Source organism: Perognathus longimembris, chromosome 8, assembly GCF_023159225.1.
Source record: "Perognathus longimembris pacificus isolate PPM17 chromosome 8, ASM2315922v1, whole genome shotgun sequence".
NCBI lineage: Eukaryota > Metazoa > Chordata > Mammalia > Rodentia > Heteromyidae > Perognathus > Perognathus longimembris.
Window position 1 is genome coordinate 2,906,037 of NC_063168.1, and position 25,615 is coordinate 2,931,651.

At 48.6% G+C, this 25,615-nt stretch overlaps 1 protein-coding gene across 1 annotated transcript in view; it reads left to right on the top strand.

Moving 5' to 3' along the window:
- Mertk (MER proto-oncogene, tyrosine kinase) overlaps positions 1–15,109 on the top strand; it is an 89,389-nt gene extending 74,280 nt beyond the window's left edge. The window contains exons 15-20 of the mRNA XM_048353511.1: positions 571–663; positions 2,760–2,878; positions 5,454–5,563; positions 6,911–7,070; positions 8,370–8,506; positions 13,832–15,109. Of these exons, the coding sequence (XP_048209468.1) occupies positions 571–663; positions 2,760–2,878; positions 5,454–5,563; positions 6,911–7,070; positions 8,370–8,506; positions 13,832–14,312 (1,100 nt within the window). The 3' untranslated portion in view covers positions 14,313–15,109. The remainder of the gene's footprint in view (positions 1–570; positions 664–2,759; positions 2,879–5,453; positions 5,564–6,910; positions 7,071–8,369; positions 8,507–13,831) is intronic.
- Positions 15,110–25,615: the final 10,506 nt, after the last annotated feature.

The following is a 25,615-nucleotide window of genomic DNA, read 5'->3' on the forward strand; positions in this document are numbered from 1 at the left end:
AGGAGAATTGGTTAGGAAATCCAGACTTTGTATTTGCCCCCCACCCCCAACCCCCAACTCTCCTATAATAAATACCTTTCATTAGTGTGGTAGATGTCTTACAAGTGATGAACCCATACGGACACATTGTTATTAACTGAAGTCTTTAGTTGACACTGGGGTTCACTCTTGATGCTATGTGGTTGCATGTGTTTTAACAGATGTACAAATGGCAGTTGGCCACTATTATACTATTATTCAGAGTGGCGTCATGGAACTGAAACCTTCCCCTGCTTTTCTCCCCCCTTGACCCCCCTCAAGCCTGTTGATGTAGCATCCATAGTGTCGCCTTTTCCTGATGTCCAGCTTTTGTTTGCCCGCTTGCTTTTTGAGACATGGTCTTCCTGTGTAGCTCAGGCTTGTCTGAGACTCGAGGCCCTGCTGCCTCAGCCTCGCAGACGCTGGGATTACGCGTGTGCACCAGCAGGGCCAGCGCGGTTTCCCTTCTAGAGAACACAGTCGCCATGGTCCCCCGCTTCCCCTTACCGGAGTGAAATAATCACGCCGAGTATCTTCCATCTGCTCCTTTAGTGGACAACTTTTCTCAGCGGGAGATCGAGGAGTTTCTCAGTGAGGCGGCGTGCATGAAAGACTTCAACCACCCAAACGTCATCGGACTTCTAGGTACCCCCGGGAAATAAAAGTGAGGAGGGGGACACTGGGGGGGCTTGGCCAATCCAGTACGCGCCAGAGGGAAAAGCTCTGGGCCAGCCGAGTTGACACTTTGCATAACCCCAAAGGAATTACAACAATGGGGTTTTGTTTAGTTTGTATTTTAAATCCAGAAGACTTTTCCTTGTGGTTCAGTTTGCTTTTTCTTTTCTCTCTGTGTGTGTGTGTGTGTCTGTGTGTGTGTGTGTGTGTGTGTGATTAAGAAGAGAACCTGGGCCAGGCGCCCGTGGCTCACAATTTTGCAATCCTTGCTGCTCAGAAGGCTGAGATCTGAGGATCGTGGATCAAAGCTAGCTTGGGCAGGAAAGTCTGTGAGACTTCTATCTCCAATTAGCCATCAAAAAGCCAGAAGTGGGGCTGTGGCTCAAGTGGTAGAGTGCTACCTTTGAACACAAAGCTCAGGGACAGTGTCCAGGCCCTGAGTTTAAACCACAGGATGGGAAAAAAAAAAATTAAATTTAGGGGCCTTATACTTGTTAAGCCAACACTCTATTACTTGAATTCTTTGCTTTTTTTTTTTTTTCCTGAGAGGCCTTTGTGCTTGCTTTTTGTTTGTTTGTTTTGTCCAGACTGGCCTTAGACCAAGTTCCTCCTCCCTGTACTTCCTGGACTTACAGGCATGGACTACCCTGACTGGCCTCTTAAGGCTCTGTTTTCTGAAACTGATAATAAAAATGAGTTTGTGTTTCTTTGGACTGAGGTGAGCTCCAGGATGGTTCGAGTATCCTGGGAAATCCACAGGACTGGAAATGAAGTTAGCTACCAGTGACTCCAAGGCAAGATGCCAGAGCTGGTCATGTGATAAGTTTGATTGGTTTAAGGTCATTTATCAGTCAGACACCAGTGGGATACATCTATAAAGTTGACATCTTTCACACATTATTTCTCAAAGATGATTTAAATGAACCCTTAAGTGATTTTTTTTTTTTGCTAGTCCTGGGCCTTGAACTCAGGGCCTGAGCACTGCTCCTGGCTTCTTTTTGCTCAAGGCTAGCACTCTACCACTTGACCCACTTCTGGCTTTTTCTGTATATGTGGTGCTGAGGAATCGAACCCAGGACTTCATGTATACAAGGCGAACTCTCTATCATTAGGCCATATTCCCAGCCCGCCCCCCCCCCCAAATAATCTTTGAGAAATAATATAGCTACCTATTTGAAAGTACTGGTTTATCATTGTAGTGCACTGACAATTTAATGGGCATGGCTTTGACGCCATGTTAGATAAAGAACACAAAAGAAATGAAGAAGAGGTCGCAGTGGGTGGTGTAAAGAACACCATTTTAACAGACAAGAGTGGGAGCTGAAAATAGTCCAACTCTTTTTTTTTTTTCATTTTCTGACCTGGCACAAATTTGGATAAAAAAAATGTTGGGCTCTTTCCCAGTTTTGTATGATTAACACCACAAAGAGATCTGAAAAGTAATATTTGGATACAATATTACACTAAAAACAAAACAGCCTCTAGATATTCGCAGCTATTGGCTGTAGCCAGACTGTGAGGACAACTGTACTTTGTAATTGCTTAGCAAAATGACTGTGCTTTGCAAGCTGAGGGTCAGGTGACAGGCCGCACCTCTAGAACCCCAGGATGAATGATACTGCCACTTCTCCCTTGTGTAACATAGAATTTAGGACGTGGCTTTCGCGGTAGGTGCTCAAGTATTTTTTAAAAATCGTTTTAAGTACCTTGTTGCGAGAGACTTCATCATATGATTAAGTATTTAGCAGTCCCAAGAACCAGTGACCTCAAATTCTAATGAGGTCACTCCCCTTCACTTACACTCCGTTCCTAGCCGGCTAGAAATCTCGCAGGTACAGTCTGGTCCCAATCCGAAAAGAAAAACAAAAGGTCATGAAGTAGAGGCTGTGTGCGTTGGATATTCTAGAACGCTGTGTGTGTGTGTGTGTGTGTGTGTGTGTGTGTGTGTGCTTTTTTAAACTATTAACCTGGTAGCACATGGTTTCAATTTAGCCGCTGGGCCCCCAGGGCATATTTGGTCACACACAACAAGGGCTCTTTGTAAATGCTTCTGGTTTTCGTTTCAGGCGTGTGTATAGAAATGGGCTCTCAGGGCATCCCGAAGCCCATGGTGATTTTGCCCTTCATGAAGTACGGGGACTTGCACACCTACTTACTCTATTCCAGATTGGAGACAGGACCAAAGGTAACAATCGTTGTTGGGCCTCAAAATTTAACTTCACCCTTCCCAGGGCCTTATGGAGCCATCCACCGGCTCCGGCATCCGAGGGGAGGGGGAGGAGGGGGTGGGGGGTAGGAGGAGGAGGAGGAAAGGCCAATGGCCTTTTACTGCACACTGTGCATTCAGAGGCTGAGCTCTGGCTTCTGCCTCACCCCGGGCCTGCCTGTGGCTGTTATTATTCCCACATCACGGTGAGAAGAAGCTGGCTTGGTCACTGTCTGGTGGCCGAAGCCTCACTGAGTTGGGACCCAAAGGGTCCAGGCCCCCAGCCTGGGTCTCCCGTCACTACTGGCCATGTACCCCTGCGAGTGCACTCGTGGGGCCGGCGACATGGAAGGGAACTCTCCTAAAGTCACTTCCACACGGTCCTTCGTGTCGTGCGTCTCTCGGTTGAAGAAGTGTGTCTGTTTTGGGTGAATATCTTGGGATAGCTTTACGCTGTGAAGATGAGTTGAAGTTAAACACAGGGAGCCGTGAGGGTGTACACTTGGTTCCTCTAGACGTTCGTGTGATCTCCCTCTGTGTGGTCCCCCTGTGGGGCAGGCAAAGCCTCGAGAAGCTGGGAGGTTGCTGTTGGAGCAGTTGCAGACCATTTAGATAGTTTGGGACTGGGGGTTTAAAGGCTCGTTCTCTGTGTGGTGAGATTCTAGCACTGATTTCACTGGGTGTAGTGTTTGCAACCGTAATAGATGGAGACATTGCAAGGGGGCTTCCTTCTTTATCTAAAAGGAAACCTGTAGCACCTGCCTGGTTGGTTTCCAGTGGATAGCTGCACGGACCATGAGCAGGTGCCGTGAGCTGTGTCCACAAAGAATGCTGACCCCAGCCACCCATCTCCTGCAGGACGCCGTGGGGAGAGGGGGTGCAGCTGGCCTCTATCAGTAGTCACCCTGCTTTATGATAGAAGTTAATCCAGGCCAACACTGCCCTAGGTCACTGCTCCTAAAAAGCACCAGTCAGGGGCTGGGGATATGGCCTAGTGGCAAGAGTGCCTGCCTTGGATACACGAGGCCCTAGGTTCGATTCCCCAGCACCATATATACAGAAAACGGCCAGAAGCGGCGCTGTGGCTCAAGTGGCGGAGTGCTAGCCTTGAGCGGGAAGAAGCCAGGGACAGTGCTCAGGCCCTGAGTCCAAGGCCCAGGACTGGCAAAAAAAAAAAAAAAAAGCACCAGTCATGGGACTGGGAATATGGCCTAGTGGTAGAGAGCTTGCCTAGCATGCATGAAGCCCTGGGTTCGATTCCTCAACATCACATATATAGAAAAAGCTGGAAGTGGCGCTGTGTAGAGTGCTAGCCTTGAGCAAAAGGAAGCCAGGGACAGTGCCCAGGCCCTAAGTTCAAGCCACAGGACTGACCCCCTCCCCCAAAGAAAAGCACCAGTCACCAGGCTCCAGTAGCTCACACCTGTAATCCTAGCAACTCAGAAGGCTGAGATCTGTGGACTAAGTGGTTCAAAGCCAGCCCAAGCAGGAAAGGAAAGTCTGAGAGACTCTTCTCTCCAGTTAATCACCCAAAATGGTGCTATAGCTCAAGTGGAAGAGTGCTAACCTTGAGCAAAAGGAGCTTAGTGATAGTGCCCAGAGTTCAAAGCCTAGGACCAGAAAAAAAGAAAAAATCCTGTGAAGGAACTACCCTTCTCAACGTATACCTGGACATTGTCTGCCACAGACACTTTTCTGTCTCCTTGGCTAATGTCAACTGCAGGTCTCTGGTGTTTGTAGAAGTGAAGGTTTCTACCTATTTCTAGAAGTGGAGATGTGACTCAAGTAGCCGAGCTTCAGCCTTGAGCGAAAAAGCCAAGAAAGAGTGCAAGGCTCTGAGTTCAGACTCCGGTACCAGCACTGAATTAATTAAAGAAGCACCTGTTACCATTTTTTTCCTTCACAAATCCTGCTTTTACCGCCCTGAGAACTTTTTGCCTAACCCCTAGTAAAAAGGCATTTCTTCTGTGCTTTCTTCTAAAAATTGTATGGTTTCACATGTTATATTTGAGTTAATTTTTTTGTACAAAGCGCGAGGTTTATTCCAAGGTTTACTGAAGTAGGGAGTTTTCATCTTTTGTGAAGAGCCTGGCTTCAGTCCTTTGGATTGCTCTTGTACCTTTGTCAAAGATCAGTGCCAGGTACCAGGGGTTCACGCCTGTCATCCTAGCTACCCAGGAGCCTGAGATCTAAGGATCATGGTTGGAAGCCAGCCCAGGAAGAAAAGTTCAAGAGACTCCATCTCCTAATCATCAGAAAACCTGGCCTGTCCCAATAGTGTGGTTCAAGTGGTAGAGCACCAGCTGTGAGCTAAAAAAAAACACGAGCATGAGGCTCTGAGTACACAAGTACTCCAGCCCTGCTACACACACACACACACACACACACACACACACGCACACATACACACTCTATTTGGAAATGAAAGGCCATGTTGGGTGAGTAATGCCATCCCTGGTTAGCGAACCACACCAGGCCTTCACCGCAGGTAGGAATAGCAGGCCGGTCTCCCCTCTAAAGGATCTCTCTCTTCTTGTCTCCTCCTCCGCCCCAGCCCGTTCCTCTGCAGACGTTACTCAAGTTCATGGTGGACATTGCCCTGGGGATGGAGTACCTGAGCAACAGGAATTTCCTCCACCGGGATTTAGCTGCTCGGAACTGCATGTAAGATGCCGGGTGTCCGCGGGGCGTGGGCCTCCCTTGTGTGACCCGTGAGGAGATCTCCGCGGTCCCCATTCAGTGTGGCTTTCCGCTGGGCTCTCTGCTTCCGAGGTGCTGCTCGGCCTCCAAAGCCCTGGGCAGGCAGCGCTTACCATAAGAAATAGTTCACCTTGCACCGCCTCTGAGCCCTTCCCGGCGCCACCAGCTAGCTTTGGACCGAGGGAGGCTGTGGGTCAGCTGCTGGTACTCGGGAATCACACGACCTGACAAAGGTGGGCAGTGGCTCACATCGCTTTAATGACCGTCATAGATGTTTATCCCTTTATCTTCCTAATGGCGTGTTGTGTCTGGCCTGCGCGGAGCCTTTCCTTTCATGGCCCGCGAGGGCTCATTATATGAAAACTCTGGACTTGACTTCACCCCCCACCCTCCCCCCCCACCCAGCGTGCTTTAGCAGAGCCGTCATCTGCTACCAACTTCCAAAAACCATAACCAGACACAGTCAGACACAGTCAGGGTGATCCTCGCTCCTCACACCTGTAATCCTAGCTACTCGGGAGGACTCACGCTCAAGTTCAACCCAGGCAAAAACTTAGCAGTGCAGTCCCATCTCAAGCAATCCAAAGCAGGGGTTGACGGCCCACACCCGACGCCTGAGCTGAGTGGGAAGTAGAACTAGGAGGTTGCGGTCAGTGCCAGCCTGAAAAAAATTACATTCAAGCAAAAAGGACTTGAGTGGCTCAAGTAGGAGCTTGTCTGCCTAGCAAATGCACGGCCCCAAGTCTGATCTCGCATAGTCCCGCTTAAAAAAAAATAAAAGGAGGAGGAGGGGAGGGAGTGGGGGAGGGGGAGGGGGGAATCTGAGGCAGAGGTAAGTTGCCCGTCTCCCATTCTCCCTCTTTCTCCTCCTCGCCCCTCTCCCTCCCCCGTGTTTCCTTCCTTCTTCTTGTCTATTTTAGTAAGTTGTGATGGAAATGCAATTGTGCGCTCCGTTTCTCCATTACTTCCCCCAGTTTCCACCTCGTCATCTTAGCAGAGTCCAGCCTCTCTCGCACACACTGTGGCTCTTCTCACCTCTCCCGGGCCTCTTGCCTGCCTCCCCGAGGACTCCCCTAGTCCACAGGGCCCCACACTTGCAGCCCAGCCCAGGGGGAGCGGCTCCTCCCTGTGTTCCTGCCCTGCTCCCTCCCTCCCCTCCCCCTCCTGTGTCTCCTGTCTGGTGCCCGAGCTGGGCCAGCTCCACACCTAGCAGTGACTTCGTCCCCAGTGGCACTGGCCTCTTTGCTGGGTCATCAGGAATGCTTCCAGCCACGTCAGGTCTGGGTGAGGACGCGCACTCTCTCTGCACAGGTTGCGAGACGACATGACTGTCTGCGTGGCAGACTTTGGCCTCTCCAAGAAGATTTACAGTGGCGATTACTACCGCCAAGGCCGCATTGCTAAGATGCCCGTGAAGTGGATCGCCCTAGAGAGCCTTGCAGACCGGGTCTACACCAGCAAAAGTGATGTGGTGTGTACACAGCTTTGACTCGGGTTCCCCAGTGCAGAGATGAGGGTGAGGACACCCTGTGAGGATAACTGAGGGGCTGGGTGGGGTGTGGCTTGGTGGTGGAAAGCTTAGTAACGCATGCAAGGCCCCCCCGAGTTCCATTCCCAATGCCACAAAAACAGAGAAGGGAGATAAAGAGAGAGAAGGAGGGAAAGAAGGGAAACAGAAGTCAGATGTGATGGCTCACACTTGTAATTCTAGCTACTAAGGGAGGCTGAGATTGTGAGAATTATAGTTTAGAACTAGTCCAGGCAAAAGAATTAATGAGATCTTCATCCCTTCCCCCCCCACAAAAAAAAAGGTAAGTTGGTGGTGTGTACCTGGGATCCTTCTAACAGTGGAAACTTTAGTGGAAGGGTCGTGGGTCCAGGTCACCCTGGGCAAAAAGGGTGAGGTTCAGCCCAGAAAAACAAAGCAGGAAGGGCTGAGGGTCTGGTGCAAGTTGTAGAGCACCTGGCCAGCAAGCAAAAGGCCCCATGCTAAAACACGCGCACACACACACACACACACACACACACACACACACACACACAAAAATGGGTTAATGTTGGAAGAGGGAGAGAATGAGAGGAAGGAAGGGAAGAATGGGAAGAGAGACAGGGAAGGGGAAGGATAGAAAAAAAAGAGAGAAGCGGGAAAGAAGAAAGAAGAAGGAAGGGAGGAAGGAAGGAAAGAGGGAAGGAAGGAAGGAAAGGGAGGGAGGGAGGGAAAACGGAAGGAGGAAAGGCAGGCTGGTGTCACGAGACATTTTCTTCGGCTCAGACTTCTGTTTCATTTCGTGCAACCTCCTTGGGTTCAGACAGAACAATGCATTCATTCTGGCGAAGCGTCCTGACATTCAGAAGCTGTGTTTGCCTAGGACTTACTGCCCACAGCTCGGGTCTTTCAGCCTCACGTGAAGCTGAATGAGTTCATCTAGGGGCCCTTTGGAACCCATCCACCATACAGAAGGTGCTGTGTCATCAGACCCGTGACCTGAGCGCCACTGCCCCCCCCCCCCACAAAGAACGTGAGCAGGGCAGATGGGAGCTGAGGCCTTAACTGCCCTTACGTTTCCCAGAAGAGCTTGCGTAGAAATGGGGAGCTGTGACACTGCAACCCCGCATCGTTGCCGTGTTGGGAGAGTCGTAGGGCTCAGACATAATTGCCATCTTTGTGTACAGCCGTCAGGGCTTTAAGGAAATGACATTTGCCGATGAACAAGCCCATTCAGTTTCCGTGGGCAGGCTTGCCTCCTGATGCGCTTTGCTTTGTCCGCAGTGGGCATTTGGCGTGACCATGTGGGAAATCGCGACACGGGGAATGACCCCCTACCCGGGAGTCCAGAACCACGAGATGTATGACTACCTTCTGCACGGCCACAGGCTGAGGCAGCCCGAGGACTGCCTGGATGAACTGTGAGTGGGGGTCCCGGGTCCCTGGGCTTCGCAGGGGGCAGTTAGGGAGGGGCGGCCTTGGAGGGGATGTCCCGTTAGCTCAGGCCCGCCGCGCTTCGGGACGTCAGAGGCAGCGTACGCACATCTCCACTGAGAATGTCCTAGTCCCATCGATGGGCACTGCCAGGGCGAGGCAGGGGGGCCCGTTCCCCACGCCATAAGCCGCTCTGGAGGTATGTTCTACCGGTGAATACCATTGTATAGGAGGGACTGGAATCGTCGTCTGCCCTCTTCAGGTCTACGTATCCTTCTCTTCCTACGTCACACTTCAAACACATCCGTCACATTGCTGTCCTTCATCAGGACACACAGGAGTCTGCGTCGCTGACTTTGCAATCAGGCCGGTCCCCAGAATGCGGCGCGTGTGTGTGCGTGCGCGTGTGCGCCAGTACTGGCTCTTGAACTCAGAGCCTCATGTTCTCTCCTAGCAATTCCACACAAGGCTGCTGCTCCACCACTTGAGCCATACCTCCACTTCTGGTTTTTTTAACTGGTTAATTGGAGGTAATACTCTTTTGGATTTGTCTGTCTGCCTAGGCTGGCTTTGAACCAGGATCCTCAGATCTTAGCCTCGTGAGTAGGTAGGATCACGGACACGAGCCATTTGTGCCTGGCCCGCTTGGGAGACAAGCTATTCTCACGGTGCAATTCCGTAAGCCTTAGCCACGGGCACGTGCTGTTGGTACAAAGTAGACCTAGAAATGCAGGTCCTAAAATGCTCCTTGGGAGACGGTGCTCAGCTAGGTGTGAGTGTTCCCAGCCCCTACCACCCTACACGTTCTGTCTCAGTCGGTCCCTCTCTGTCCTCGGTGCCAGGCTCTGGGGCAAAGTGTCCTGGGCTTTAGGGAAGGAGAGCTCAGACTCTGCCTCCTGGCCGGCCTCGCGTAGCTTAGCCTCTCTCTATGCTTCGTATTACCAGCCACAGAAACACCACTGACCCCACGTTCTTCAGCGAGCTATCGTGAGGGTCCACTGCGTGTGTGCCTGGCACACACTGGTTCAGTAGGAGGCACGCGGGAACGCTCACGCGGTAGCACTGAGTACACGAGCATCATTTCACGCTGAGCTCCCCGGGCCATCCTTTTCAGTACGATGTCTGTGTGAGGCTGTCTGTAGCTTGAATCTGTGAGCCTTCTTCACAGTGCCTCCTCCTACATCATGGGCTTGGAGAGGGGCACTTTTTCCCCCAGTCTTCTCGGGGCTTGAACTCAGGGCCTGAGCACTGTCCCTGAGCTCCTTTTTGCTCAAGGCTAGCACTCTACCACTTGAGCCACAGCGCCACCTCTGGCCTTTCCTGCCTATGTGGTACTGAGGAATCGAACCCAGGTCTTCAGACACGCCAGGCAAGCGCTCTACCGCTTAGCCACATTCCCAGCCCCGGGGGTGGGGGGCGGGGGCGGCATTCTTGCCACACATAGCAAGAACACTGCAGGATTCTGCAGCCTGTGCCGGCTCAGCCAAGGGAGCACCACACAGGAGCACTGGCGGCAGAGCCTCGGGGCGGTCCCAAGCTACATCCACACCACCTCCCCTCGCGGAAAGGGCCCAGATCCGTTTCTACGCAGCCTCCCAGCTCCAAAGGCCAAACACAAATCTGCTTTTGATCCAAGTCGTCCCCTGCTTGATAGCGGTTGTTATTGTGGCTGAAGACGTCTACTGTCAAACAGAAACAATCCCTGTAAATCCCATCACCACGTCTTGAAATCCTAAATTGAATTAGCTCTGGGGGTTTCACGGTCATTTTCTAGAGGGCTGTGCTAATGAAATGATGGCTTCTGAGGAGAAGGCAGCCTCTCCGCCCAGCCACATGGAAGGAGCAGAGCTTCACGAGCTTTCCCCAGGTGCCACCCCAGCCGGCCTTTGCTGTGATTAACGTGGGTCTCCCCAGAGTCTGGGCTGTGTCTCATTGTGGGTTCTAGAGGGGAAAGGGTTCTGAGTCAGTGACTTCTGAGAACAGGAAAAGGCGGCAGAGTCAGCCCTGCCGTGTGGCCGGCCACGCAGACCACCGTCGCCCTCACAGTCGTGCTGGCTCTGGGCCCGGGGTTTGCAGACCCAGCTGGGGCCGGCGGGCTGGGCAGCCAGGCCTTCTTCCTGGGTCTGCTCTTACATCTGGACGCTGGTGACAGCAAGGTCGCCCACAGAGATTTCTGCGCTACCATTGCTAAGGGATTTCAAAAACGATCAGTACCCTGAGCTTCTTCTCATTTAGGACTGCTGCTTCAGCAGAGCTAAAATGAATTTACTCCTGTATTTAGCTGCTGTTATTTTTGTGCAATGGTATATAATATAATATTAATCCTAGAGTCCTTTGTGCCCTGCTGTCCCAGCCTGCCACTCAGAGGGACCAGATGTCATTGGCTGATGCCTCTGTCAACCCCTGGGAAGTTTCCCCGCTGAGTTCACCGCAGCCTCAGACCCTTCCCACCAGCTGGCCACCACAGTGCACCGTCCTGGCTCTTACTCAGTGAACCAATGCAACACCAGAGTTAGCCTGCTCTCGGCCCTGGGGCCCCCTCAGGCTGCAGATGTCCCTCCTCTTTTGCTTCCATCTCTGATGCTGGTAGACCACAGAAAGCCAGGGCTGGGAGGGGCCTGGGGTTGTCCCCTCCCACTCCCTCATCGCAGTGGCTTCCTGGCAAACCAGTGAGTGAGCAGGTTCAGTGCGGATCCGTCATCCTCCCTGTGCCTCTAAAACTGCCATCTGAGCACAGCTCAGAGGAAGAGTGCATGCTTCGTATGCACAAGGCCCTGGGTTCGATCCCCAGCACTGCAAATGGATGGCAGGTAGATAGATAGATAGATAGATTTATGGTCTTGTTATAGAATAATGGCAGGCTGGCCCTGACTATGAGGAGCCTAGCCCAGGCCCAGTGGACCCAGCAGCATTGCTACTTGGACCAAATCCTGCCTTCTCACAGCAAAGACAGGTGCACAGCTAATGGAGGGCGGGCAGCCGTTCTGGAAGTCGACTTCAACAGCTGTACTCCACCAGCCTCAGAGGCAGAACAAACCAGGGGCCTACAAACTATGGGTAAATCCATAAATCTAAGTATTTGGTACATGGATCTGATCACATTTTTTTAAAGTTGTGATAAAATACACGTAACATCAAACTTCTGACCGTGACCACTGATAGACAGTTTGGTAGCACTCAGCACTGCCAGAACTCTTTCCATCGCAGGTAACTAAACCCCCGATCCCATCTGATATTCCCCCTTCTCCTTCTATCCCTCTGCTTCTGACAATCTGTATGGCTATATCTTTCATAAACATTTCAATAGAATAACAAAACTGTCCATTAAAATGGCAACTCCTGAATCTATATATTTTTTCTATCCATAAAATGTAATGGTCATCCCAACTTCCTGTTACTTACAGGGTGCAGGACCCCTTGTTGATCATCTCAGTCCACTATTATAAAATAACCCTTTTGCGCAGATAGGTTACACACAGTGCATGCTTATCTTGTTTGGATGGGGCGTGTGTGTGTGTGTGTGTGTGTTGGGGTTAGGGGGATGGAGGTGGGGATCAAGCAGGACTTATGTATACTACGCAAGTACTCCGCTACTGAACTGTATTGCCAGCAACTCATCAGATCTTTAAAAGTCATACTCATATTTTTATATATTTCCTATATTACTGAGTGTAAAAGGAAAATAAATTTCAAAGAGAAGTTCACTATTCATTATGAAGAAAGATATTGAACGCCTTGTACAGCTTGAAACAAATGCAAGTGGATAGACAGCTCTTGATGGAGTGATGAGAAGGATATTATGATCTTCAAGACTGAATTTCCAAAGCTCATTTCAGACTGCCAACAATCAAGGCTCTGTAGAAAACACGATGCCATGCAAACTAATTTATACTGAGAAAGCCTCAAAAATAGACACAAATGTTTCCTATCAAGTTTTCTACTCAAGTCAGTTCAGTGGGGTTAAGACAGGGACAGTAGAAGGAGCGCCTGAGGCTGAGGCTGAGGCCTGTGGCACAGGGAATCGTACTCCAGCCGCAGAGCTGCGTCCTAGGTGCCTTCTCGCACAGACATGGCGCTCCTTGAGCCGCTGTCCTGCTGAGGCACCTCTGAGTGCTGATCAACGCAACGCAGGAGAAATGGAAAATATTATGTCTCTACACGCATGAAATCTGTGTGTTGTACACAAAGTAACATACATTTGCAAAATTAGGATCGCGAGGGTGTGATTAAATGTCAGGATGGGGATTGCACAATTAGGTTCCTAACAACACCTGCAACCTACTGTTGACATGAGACAACTTCAATTGAGGCCTTTTTTTTTTTTTCTATGTATATGTCAATCCTGGTGTTTGAACTCAGGGCCTGGGCACTGTCCCTTAGCTGTTTTTGCTCAAGGCTGGTGCTCAACCCCTTGAGCCACAGCGCCGCTTCCAGCTGCTTTGGGTGACTAATTGGAGATTAGAGTCTCATAGACTTTCCTTCTTTGAACTACAGTCCTTAGATCTCAGCCTTCTGAGTAGCCAGGATTACAGGCGTGAGCCACCAGTGCACAGCTCATGCCGTCTTCCTGCCTGCCTGCCTGCCTGCCTGCCTGCCTGCTTTCCTTCTTATGTGTGTGTGCCAGTCCTGGGGCTTGAACTCTTGGCCTGGGCACTGTGTCTGAGATTTTTTTTTCCCTCAAGATTAGCACTTTACCACTTGAATCACAGCTCCATTTCTGGGTTTTTTGTTTTTGTAGTTAAATGGAGATGAGTATCACAGACTTTACTGCCCTGGCCGGTTTCGAACCACTGTCCTCAGATCTCAGCTTCCTGTGTATCTAGGATTACAGATGTGAGTCACCAGCACCTAGGTCATGACATTTTCTTATCCAGTGACATTAATACCAATTTCTCCACACAGCAGAGAGTCAGATAGTATAACTCTGTTTCTGACTGTTCTTTCTGTTTTAACATGATGTGCCTTTAAATATATCTCCATTGTAGTTCTTAATGACCTTGAACACTGGGAATTAATTTACCACCAAGAAGAGAAGGTTGTCCTGTATAGAACTTAGCAGACCTGCCCAGTCTGAATCCGACGCCCCTCCTGTACTACCCCTGCTCCTGGTAGTCTTAGCCCTAGCTATCTCTAGGGCTCCCTCTAACTCAGCTCTCTTAGTAGCAACCCAGTTTGATGATAGAGAATAGAGATTGGAAACCTTTTTACAATGCCAAACCATAAGTATTTTTGGCTTTTGTGAGCCCTTTGTAGCACCTGCTCAACATTGCCATTGTAGAAAAAAGGCATAGTCAGTGATCTCTCGCCCTCAGGTACGAGATCATGTACTCTTGCTGGAGCACCGATCCCCTGGACAGACCCACCTTCTCTGTGCTGAGGCTCCAGCTGGAAAAGCTCCTGGAGAGCCTGCCCGACGCGGAGGACCAGGCGTCCATCATCTACATCAACACCCAGCCTCGAGAGAGCGAGGAGGCCCCCGCCGAGGGCCCGGCGCTGGCCCCCCTGGACATGGACATCGACCCTCACTCCATCATCGCGGCCTGCGCGCCGCGGGGGGCCGTCAGCGTGGTCACCGCCGAGGTGCACGAGAGCCACGCTCCGGAGGAAAGGTACATCCTGGACGGGGGCGCTGAGGAGTGGGCGGAGCCGGCGCTCCCAGCCCAGGACAGGCTGGGCAGGAATGGGGTTTCCTGGTCACACAGCAGCACGCTGCCCCTGGGCAGCTCGGTGGTGGCGGCGGACACGTTCTCGTTTGCGGATGACTCCTCAGAAGACGTGGAAGTCCCCCTGTGAGAAACGTCTGCCTGTCATCGAGTTGAGTGGCAACATGGCAAAACCAACCACCAAGTGAACTCTCTTGTTGGAGGACACTCCAGTTGTGCCTCGTGTGCCTGGTATTTGTTTGTTTGTTTTGCTGTGTGTTTTTTTTACCAAGTCAACTCCGTGATCCAGACCACCAGATGAATGCTGTCAAGTACGTTCTGCTTCAGAAATATGCGTAAGAGGAAGCAGGGAGTCGTGGCCCGTCGATCGCTGCAGCCCTAGTACTCAGGAGGGTCTGGCCGGAGGATCGCAAGTTCCAAGCCAGCTTGAGCGACATAGCCAGAACCTGTCTCAGAAAACAAAAGCAACACCTCATAGGGCTAAGGGTGTGGCTCGGCGGTAGAACCCAAGCTTCATGCCCCCGCGTTCCATCCCTAGCACCGCAAGAAATAGAAATATATAATATATATTTATTTAAGGAGAAAAATATATATGTATATGATGGAGTCAAGCATGTTTTATTTTAATAAGACTACTTATTTTATGTCCTATTTTCTTGCAGATCTTGCAGTTTAAGCTTCAGTTATTCTTCAGTGCTAACCTGTGTACAAAGTTGCTTATTTTGGAAGTCCTTTTCTCCTGTGCCACTATTAAATGTAAAAGACTTGTAAAATGAAATACCATATTTGACTTCACCTCTGGTCTTCATGAGAAATGTCATGTGCCCACATGAATCACGGGTGTGATAAGAATGATTTGTTGATGTTTCAGGTTTTATGACTGGTTAACGATTTGCTACACGTTCCTAATAAAACACGAATGAGGAAGCGTGTGGTGACCTTCCTTCACGTTTGGAACGACTGGCCACCAGCAGCCGAGGACATTTGCAAAGGGTTCCCTCAGGGGCTAGTCCTCGCAGGGCGTGTTCCTACCATGCCTGCGCTAGCTGTTGAAAGACAGGGGAAAGAGTCCATAGATAGAAGAATCAGAAAGAACAAAGGACTAAAGAACCTCATCTGGTTGGAAGGATGTCACATAAGCTGCCAAGGAGGTTTTGGCGGGTGGCACACGTTTCTGTTTGGGAAATGCCAGTCACAGAAGGTGTGCGAGGCCAGGACGGGGCTCCGGCTCTAGCGTTCCTACCCTGGCTCTCCTACTCAACATGGCCGCTGCTCGGTGAGCATTGCCACGTGCCACACACTGCGTGTGGGCTGTCCTCCTTGATCTGCCCACAAGCGTAGCTGGCCGCGGTGCCGGGAACCCAGGCTTGCAGCCACTGAGCGGCTTTGCCGATGGCCCCAGCGTACAGAAGGGTAGGGCTTGAATTGAAAACGTGATGAAGGCTATGATATGGGAACTGGCCTTGTCAGCTCCACACTACAACAACAAAATGCCCGTGGAAATTAATTTATTCGAGAGAAAAAGGGTTGTTTAGCTGACAGTTGGGGGATTCTGACCCAAGGTCAGGCTGCCCTTGGGTGGCAAATGGCCCATGTTGGAGGAAGAGCTGGGGAACATTTCACTTAAAAGGTCCCTGAGGGTCTGGAGAGAGTTGGCATTGGTGTTTAAAAAAAAATACATTTTATAAGTGAAAGGACAAAAAGAAGAAAAGGTACTGATACATCTTATAAAGACATCGCTCAACATTTTTGAATGGTTATATTAAAAAAAATCAGCAAAATCTTTTTGTCACCTCCTTGTACAGAATTTCTTGTTGGTAGTAACAGTGAGGAATTTAACGAACTTGGGGCTGGGGATATGGCCTAGTGGCAAGAGCGCTTGCCTCGTATACTTGAAGCCCTGGGTTCGATTCCCCAGCACCACATATACAGAAAACGGCCAGAAGTGGTGCTGTGGCTCAAGTGGCAGAGTGCTAGCCTTGAGCAAAAAGAAGCCAGGGACAGGGCTCAGGCCCTGAGTCCAAGGCCCAGGACGGCCAAAAAAAAAAAAAAAAAAAGAATTTAACAAACTTGCCGGATGTGGTAGCCTGTGCCTGTAGTCCCAGCTCTGTGGGAAGCAGGTTCCTGGCCCAGCACCTTGAACTGTCACGGACAGCCCCGCACCCACAGTGCTCTTAACCCTATTTGAATGTTCCGAAGTTTGGAAAGAACTAACTTTGAGACCATCCAATCCTTGGCAGACTCTTGTGCCACTATACTAGAAACAGCCTTTCCCGAGTTCTGTTGTGTGAACTCAAATTACTTTTATAAAAAGTGGCTTCCGTGGGGGGAAACGTGGATGAGAACAAACAGGAAGAAACAAATCAGCATTGTCTTCAGCTAAACTGGGACTAGGGTTGGAGAGGTCAAGAGGACAAGGAAATACACAAAGACCAGACATACTCGTGACCCACCGGCCCAAGCTAGGTTGGCCTGAGGGGCGATTTGCTTCTCTTTTTTGCTTTCTTGCTTTCCTGGCAGAGTGAGGGGACACGCAGGAGCCAGAGCATCTCCTTGGAACGAGTCAAAGCGGACCGCGCAGGAGCTAAGCGGTACAGCCCGCGGCAGGGGCTGGATCCCCAGGCATCGCTGGGGTTCCTTGGCTTTTCCTAAGGACAGAGTGAAGACAGCACCCCTTCTGAAGCCTCCCGTGCAGAGGACTACAGCAAGGCCTTTGAAAGAACATCACACTTAGAGGGACTTGCCGTTCTTGACACAGTGCAAACCTATTTTCTCTTGATTGTGTTCTCCCCTCCCTCCAAAATAATACTCCCTCCAAAAACCAAAGAGAGGCTGAGATGTACATGCGCACACATGGTTGGGGCTTGAACTCAGGGCCCCGTACTCTCACCAAGCTTTTGTTTTGTTTTTGGCCAGTCCTGGGCCTTGGAGTCAGGGCCTGAGCACTGTCCCTGGCTTCTTTTTGCTCAAGGCTAGCACTCTGCCACTTGAGTCACAGAGCCACTTCTGGCCATTTTCTGTATATGTGGTGCTGGGGAATCGAACCCAGGGCTTCATGTATACGAGGCAAGCACTCTTGCCACTAGGCCATATTCCCAGCCCTCACCAAGCTTTTTTGATCACAGAGGAAACTCTGCCACTTGAACCACTCCTCCACTTCTGTCTCTTTGCTGATTAACTGGAGATAAAGAGTCACAAAGATCGCGAGCACAGTTCAGGGCTTGTCTGAGCTGTGATCCTCCTATCTCAGCTCCCGAGCAGCTGGCTCCTCCTGGGATCCGTGGTGGTGGCTCCGTGTGCCCCCTGCCCAGGGGAGGCTCCGTCTGTCTCCATGGCCATTAGACCAAGCAGAAGTTCCCTACCCAGGAAACAGGTCAAACCACCATTTCTAAGCTTCCAGCCCAGGCTAATTCTGGCCAGACTAGTCTTCATGCATGAATGTCAGCACCCACCGTAACCGCTGCGGTCAGTGGCTGGAACTCCTGCTGAGTCAACGGGAAAATACCCGAACCCCCAGGCAAACCAGCCGCAACAGCACTTCGACTTCTCTAAAGATGGGTAGTTACTTCGGGTGATACATGGGCAAACGGGAAGTTTTGTTGTCTTGAATGAACATTTTTATTTATTTATTTATTTATTTTTTTTGCCAGTCCTGGGCCTTGGACTCAGGGCCTGAGCACTGTCCCTGGCTTCTTTTTGCTCAAGGCTAGCACTCTGCCACTTGAGTCACAGCGCCACTTCTGGCCATTTTCTGTATATGTGGTGCTGGGGAATCGAACCCAGGGCTTCATGTATATGAAGCAGGCACTCTTGCCACTAGGCCATATCCCCAGCCCTTGAATGAACATTTTAGTAACACAATGTTCCTATGTGTTCATCTCATTTTCCTCTCTTAAGTGAGGATAGCAGCAGAACTACCACTGCTTAACAAGCATTCTTAATAAGCTTTTTTCTTTTTTTTTCTTTTCTGTCAGTTGTGAGGCTTGAACTCGGGGCCCCAGGAGCTGTCCCTGATCTTTTTTTTTTGCTCAAGGTTAGTGTTCTACCACTTTGTACCAGAGTGCCACCTCTGGTTTTCTGGTGGCTAACTGGAGATAAGAACCTCACGCCTTTCTTGCCCAGGCTGGCTTTGAACCGTGATCCTCAGATCTCAGCTTCCTGAGTAGCTAGGAAGACAGGTGTGAGCCATCAGTGCCCACAACAAGCATAATTTCTTAAAAAGCATAATTGTTTAATTATTGAAATTTAAGCGTAGTGATTCTTAGAAATGTAACCCGTTATTCAAATATTTTCGTGTATAGTATATTTTTATTATATTTTATCTACTATCCCATTTTTTATATTTGAAAGAAAAACTTGAGAATATGGATTAGCCCTTCCTATCCCTGTAGAAGGTGATCATTTTAATTATTGAGGCTGTACGACCACCATTCTGATGAATAGAATATTTTCAAGTAGCAGTCATGAGGGCACAGGGTGAACTCTCCCACTCACAAATACTCAGCGAGGAAAGCTCTGTTCCAGGCACTGGGGTCTGGCAAAGCGTCGTGATCTCGACGCTGCAGTCTGGAGTAACAGTCCAGAGGGGAGAACAGATGGCTTCCAGGAAGTCACTGCCTTCTCAAGTACACGACTTGTACATTTTGTTAGTCTCTGCCAGGGTCACCGGGAGGCAGACCAGCCGAGCCTGCAGAGGCTGCTTAAAGTCTGGAGCCGTCGTCAGTTGCCTTCCCTGAAACCAGCTTTGACTCCCTGCAGGTTTGCAGGCATCGGCTTCCTTAAAGAGCCAGGGTTTGGGTTTGCAAACCAAATTCCGTTATACCAATGAAGAGTCTTAGCAGTGCAAGGAAATTCAGGCTGATGCTTTGCCTTCACATTCGCTACAGGTTTGGTTCTTATTTGTTTGGTGATGGTGGTGGTGATGGTGGTTGTGGGGCTTGAACTGGGACCTTGGTACTGGCCCTCAGTTCTTTCGCTTAAGGCTAATACTCTACCACTTTGAGCCACAGTGCCACTTCGTTTTCTGGTGGTTAACTGAAAATAAGAGTCTCATGGACTTTTCTGCCCAGTTGGCTTTTTGAACTGTGATCCTCAGATCTCAGCCTCCTAAGTCACTAGGATTACAAGCATGAGCTATCAACACCCAGCTAAAGGTTTAACAGCCAGTTTCTCCTGTAGAAAATGTGCAGCTTTCTGATTCTTTTCCTTTCTCTACTTCAGAAGAGATTACCTGTACTGATCTACCATCAAGTTTGCTGATTTATTTTCTTCAGCCAGTTCACATCTGCCAATCGAGCTCCCATAGTGGATTTTTAAATTTTAGTTATTGTACTTTTTGTTTTAATAGTAAAGTATTTTGTAAGTCTAGCATCTCAAACTCTGCAGGGCAGTTGCTGTTAACTACATTTTTCCTGTGTATAGGGTCATTTTCTTATTTCCATGCGTTTCATACTTTTGTTGAAACTGGATATTTATGGTCAGATATTATAGACACTCTTGATTCTAATATTCCCTTCTTCCAGAGGTGGTTGTAATTGCTTTGCCTGGGTTAATTCTGTAGGTTGTATTTTTTAAATTATGTTTTAAAAATCTATTTATTTTGGGCTGGGAATACGGCCTGGTGGTAAAGTGCTCGCCTCATATACACGAAGCCCTGGGTTCGATTCCTCAGCACCACATATATAGAAAAAAAGCCAGAAGTGGCGCTGTGGCTCAAGTGAATGCTAGCCTTGAGCAAAAAGAAGCCAGGGACAGTGCTCAGGCCCTGAGTTCAAGCCCTAGGACTGGCAAAAAAAAACCCAAAACAAAATCTATTTGTTTTTATTTTTAAGCCTGCTTTCAACAAGGCAGCCGTGGGTTAGCGTACTGAGGCAGTGATTGGTCAGGCATTGAACTTAAAACACCTTGTGCCAGTAAGCTTTCCAGTTTGCTGATGGATATGCTCGTGACTTGCAGGATGTATTCCAAGTTCAAGAAGTCCTTAAATAAGCCTGGCCTTCACTAAGCTTCTTGTTTAGCCAGGGATGGATAAGAGTATGAAAAAAGATTAGCCGGATGCCGGTTCACACGTGTGATCCTAGCTACTCAGAGGCTGAGATCTGAGGATCTGAGGCGGTTCAAAGCCAGCCCGGGCAGGAAAGTGTGTGAGACTCTTATCTGCAATGAACCGCCAGAAACTGGGAAGTGGAACTGGGGTTTAAGTGGTAGAGCACTAGCCTTGAGCCTAAAGGAACTCAGACACAGCGCTCAGGCCCTGAGTTCAAGCCCCAGAACTGGCAATAAATGGATGGATGGATGGATGGATAGATGGATGGATAGATGGATGGATGGATGGATGGATAGATAAAATTCCATCTTGATAACTATGTTTCATTACCTGAAGTCCAGCATCCTATAAAACAACACCAAAACCCCTATATAACTGTTTCATGTATTTTCGGTAGGATTTATTATTGTAGTTTTAGGAAGAGGATAAGTTTGGTCTGTTACTCCATCTAGTAAAAGTCTCTAATGCATGTTACAGCCTCCTTATTAGGGAAAATTCAACCTTATAAAGGTGCAGAAGAGTTGTATCCAGGTATCCAAGCGTTGTGCCGAGGTATCTACCTCTAGACTTTAAAAGAAAAAAAAAAAAAATGGATCAACTGGCAGAGCGTCTTTGGCCTGTAATCCTAGCTTCTCCCGAGGCTGAGATCTAAGGATTGCCTTTCGAAGCCAGCCAGGGCAGGAAAATCTGTAAGAGTCTTAGCTCCAATTAACTCCCAGAAAACTGGAAGTAGGTCTGTGGCTCAAACTAGTAGAATGCTAACCTTGAGTAAAAAGCTCAAGGACAGCACCGAGGCCCTGAGTTCAAGACCCCTGACCGGAGGGAAAAAAAAATCAACCCTGACCAGTCTTGTTTATCTCAACCGACTTCTCTATTCTGCTTACATTGTTTCAAAGCAGGGGTCCCTGTCAGTTGTCATGGCCTGCACACATCCTGAGAGATGTCAAATCTCAGTGTAGAAGAGCCACCTTGCCCTGGATTATAGCCTGGTCCTAACCCCCCTCAGGGATAGCCCTCCATCCACAGAACAATGGGTGTGAGCACAGCTATCTGATCTTGGACGTTTGATGAGGTTGTCTCGATGAACCATGCATATTGAAAGTCCCAAGTGATGCATACTTGTAATCCTGGAGCTGGGGGAGCAAGAAGCAGGATCACAAGTTTCCAGGCAGCCAGGGCTACATAGTAAATTCCCGACCAGAAATACACAGCAAGACTGTGGTTTTAAAATGCCTTTTGCTGGGTGCTGGTGGTTCCCACTCATAATCCTAGCTGAAATCTGAGGATTGTAGTTCAAAGCCAGCCTAGGCAAGAAAGTCCATGAGATCCTTATCTCCAATGAATTACCAGAAGGCCAGAAGTGGAGCTATATAGCTCAAGAGGTAGAGCACTAGCCTTGAGCAAAAAGAGACAGTGCCCAGACCTCGGATTCAAGCCCCAGTAGTGGCATCAAATAAAAATGGCTTTGATGTACTTAACCTAGAGAACAGCTTGGCACGGTGTATCAGCTGTTTCTCTCATGTTCTTGTTACTGACTTCAAGCTGCCCATCCTCACCACAGAGTACACTATTACCTATCCCTAGCCTGGGAAAAGATAAAAATGCGCACTCCAGGTGTGGTTCAAATTCAATCCCTATTGCCTTAGCAGCAGCATAAAGGGAAAAGTCATTGGATCTAGCCACAGTGAGGCAGGAACCATCTCCATATGAACCTCCCCGCTCCCCATCCCTGGTAAGAAGCAACTCTGGGTCCTGTCCCACATGCTTCTTAAGGTTCTGGGAGGGACTCCATGTCACTTGCCTACAGTGGGAGCCGCCACGCCAACGGCTCTCTAACTGCGCATCTCGGTCCCCTGTCACATTTGTGCACTGCCTGGATTCGCTTGCTGGGACTGCCAAAACAACGTATTACAAGACTGAGCGCTTCCACAACAGAAATGTGTCCTCTCTCAGGCCGATACGCCCTAAATCCAAAATCGAGCAGTTGACAGGGTTGGTTTCTTTTGCCATCTCTGGCTGGTGGCTGGCTTGGCTCCTATCCACACACACCTGTGTTGTAAGCTTCATCTTTGCTAAGGACACTACCAATCATGCGGGCCATCTTTCCTTAATTTTCTTCCTCCAACGAAGTCACATTTGAAATACTGAGAGGCAGGGCTTCAAAATAAACATTTTAGCCAGGTGTTGGTGGCTCACGCCTCTATTCCTAACTACGCAGGAGGCTGAGATATGAGGATCTTGGTTCGAAGCCAGCATGGGCTGGAAAGTCTGTGAGACTCTTAACCACCAAAAATGGTGTGTGTATATGTGTGTGGGGAAGACATAATTTGTTCCATACTGCTACCCTACTGGCACATTTTATCCTTCCCAAATAACTATTTCCACTCAAATCATGATTTTAATGACTGCTTCAAGGAGAATCCAAGAGAAAGAAATCTCTACGGGTTTTTGCTTTGTTTTGAAAATCAGAACAAATTACCAATGGAGCATGCCCACCCCCACATTTCAGGAGCCATCCTGGGCTGTGTGGCCCTGGAGAGTCACGGCAGGAACCGCGTAGAGTCACGGCAGGAACCGCGTAGCGTCACGGCAGGAACCGCGTGGCACAGATCTTCTTTTCCAAGCTATGTTTTGGACAGGGAGGTAGCAGCTGAGGCTTGATGTGCTTCACTGAGGGATGTTCTAATCTTTCTCTGAGATGAGGTTATCATAGAATAATTAAAAAAAAATAAAACCCTAAGTGTGACAGACTTGTTGAGTGTACTGGTGGGAATCTGTATAACTGTGCAATACCCAATGCTCAGTAAGATAAGCATGGTTTTCTGAAATAATTTACGTTTTAATTACTCACTGGAGTGTGGGGAACTTAGTGGCAGAAGGTTGTGGGGGAGACACGGGGAATAACGGGAGTCCTCTGTATCTCCCCTCGATTTTGCTATGAACCTAGTGCTTCCAAAAATAAGCTCTTTTACTTCAAAGTAATTAGAGTTACATATAGCAAGTCTAATTGAAGTTAGTAGCTGAAAACGGGGTTTAAAAGACTGTCAGGGAAGATGTATAGCATAGAAAATATCATCACTCTGCTAGTGCCATCTGCTGGTAACAAAACTCCCATGGCTAGAAACAGTACTCTGGAATTCTGATGGGCTCTCTAAACAAGGATTCTTTATAAAGAACATTAGAACCAGTAAGACAACAGGAAAAATCTTTGTATGACATGTAATTATAAGCTCTATATAAAGAAAAATATAAAAAGTACAATCTTCAGGTTTATAAACCTCAAGATCAAACGGATTAAAATCAGAGACGATTTCAAAGAAAGAAGTTAAATGAAAGCCACTAGAAGTACATGGAAAAGGTGATTTATATAATAATCATTCACAATTTTCTCACATAACACAAAGTAAAAATAATAAGTCAAACTGGGCAACAGCGGCTCCTGCCTGTAATCCTGGGTACTCCGGAGGCAAGGATCAAGCCAGCCCAAGCATGAAGTCCCATGAGACTCTTAGCTCCAATTAACGACTGGAAAATAAAAGCCAGAAGTGGATCTGTGGTTCAAGTCATAGAGTACTATCCTTGGGTGCAAATGTTTGGGGACAGTGCCAGGTCCGGAATTCAAGTACCAGGACCAGCATAAATAATAAGTCAAAATGTATAGCTCCTTTGAACCTTTTTTTTTTTTTGGCCAGTCCTGGGGCTTGGACTCAGGGCCTGAGCACTGTCCCTGGCTTCTTTTTGCTCAAGGCTAGCACTATGCTGCTTGAGTCACAGTGCCACTTCTGGCCGTTTGCTGTATATGTGTTGCTGGGGAATTGAACCCAGGGCTTCATGTATACAAGGTGAGCACTCTTGCCACTAGGCCACATTCCCAGCCCCCTCTCCCAACTCTTCTAAGTCTTTTGTTGCTTAAATAATTTTCTTGTTGATCTCTGTCTCTCTTTCTTCTTCTTTTTCCCCAGCTCCTCTTCCTCATTCGTTTCTTCTTGTTCTTCCTTTTTCTTTTTTTGGGAAATGTCTTACGATGAAGTCCACTCTGTCCTCAAACTTTGGATTTTCCTGCCTCCCAAGTGAGAGTACAGGGATGTGATGCAAGCTCGGTCTCTTAATTTCTTTTAAGTCATAAGTATTAGGCTACTGTTAACTGGCTATGAAAATTACTGTAATAATCTTTCAAAAATTACAGTTGAGCTGTATGCTGGCTGTATGCTATTATAGGCTCACGCCTATAATCATAACTACTCAGGAGGCTGAGATCTGAGGACCACGGTTCAGAGCCAGCCCAGGCAGGAAAGTGCATGAGATTCTTGCCTCCAATTAAGAACCAAAAAATTGCAAATGGAGCTGTATCTTAAGTGGTAGAGTGCAAACCTTGAGCACAAAAGCTCGGGGAGAGGGCCCACGTCCTGAGTTCAAGTATCAGGACCGGCATACCCACAAAAATTATATTCAATACATAATACCTATATTTTTGTGTTGGAAGGCTTTTGTTTTGTGTTTTCAAGTGATAAGGATCAAACCCATGTCTTCCCACATGGTGGGCACCCTCCTAGTTTCGCTGTATGTTTTTGTTTTGGGTCCATCATGGGGCTTGAAATCAGTGCTTGGAGGTGGTGGTCTTTACCACTTAAGAGCCACAGAGCCACTTCCTGTTTTCTGGTAGTTAGTTGGAGATAAGAATCTCGCAGACTTTCCTGCCTGAGCTGGCTTTGAACCTTGGTAGTTAGATCTCAGACTCCTGAGTAGCTAGGATTATAGGCATGAGCCACTGGTACCTGGTTTTCCTAGGATTTTTTTTCCCTTGTTTGTTTGTTTTTTTATAACTCATTATCCAACTTCCCTTTCTGTTCATTTCCCTTATATTTCCTAGCCCCCAGTCCTACTATTCTGCTTTTATAAGAAAGCCTTTTCTAAGCTTCTACATTGGAGAACACATAGTATTTATAGTTCTGTACCTGGCTTACTTCTCTTACACAATGTTTTTTTCAGTCCCCTCTGTTTTGCTGCAAAAGAGGAGGGGCTGGGCACTGTCCATTCGCTCCCCACTCAATACTGGTGCTGTACCACCTGAGCCACAATCCCATTTCCAGCTTTTTGGTGGCTAATTGGAGACAAGAATCTGACGGACTTTCCTGCCCTTGCTGGATTCAAATGGTGATCCTTAGATCTGAGTCTCCCGAATAGCTAGGATTAGAGGCATGGGCTACCAGCACCCAGCTAAGACTTCATTTTTATGTTATTGTGTGTGTGTGTGTGTGTGTGTGTGTGTGTGTGTGTGTGTGTGTGTGATTAACTGGTCATCCCAGTGCTTACCTACAGTTCCAATATGACCCCAAGATCATCTTACTTCTAGTCATCTCATCCTTCTTGCTCCAAAAACATGTTTA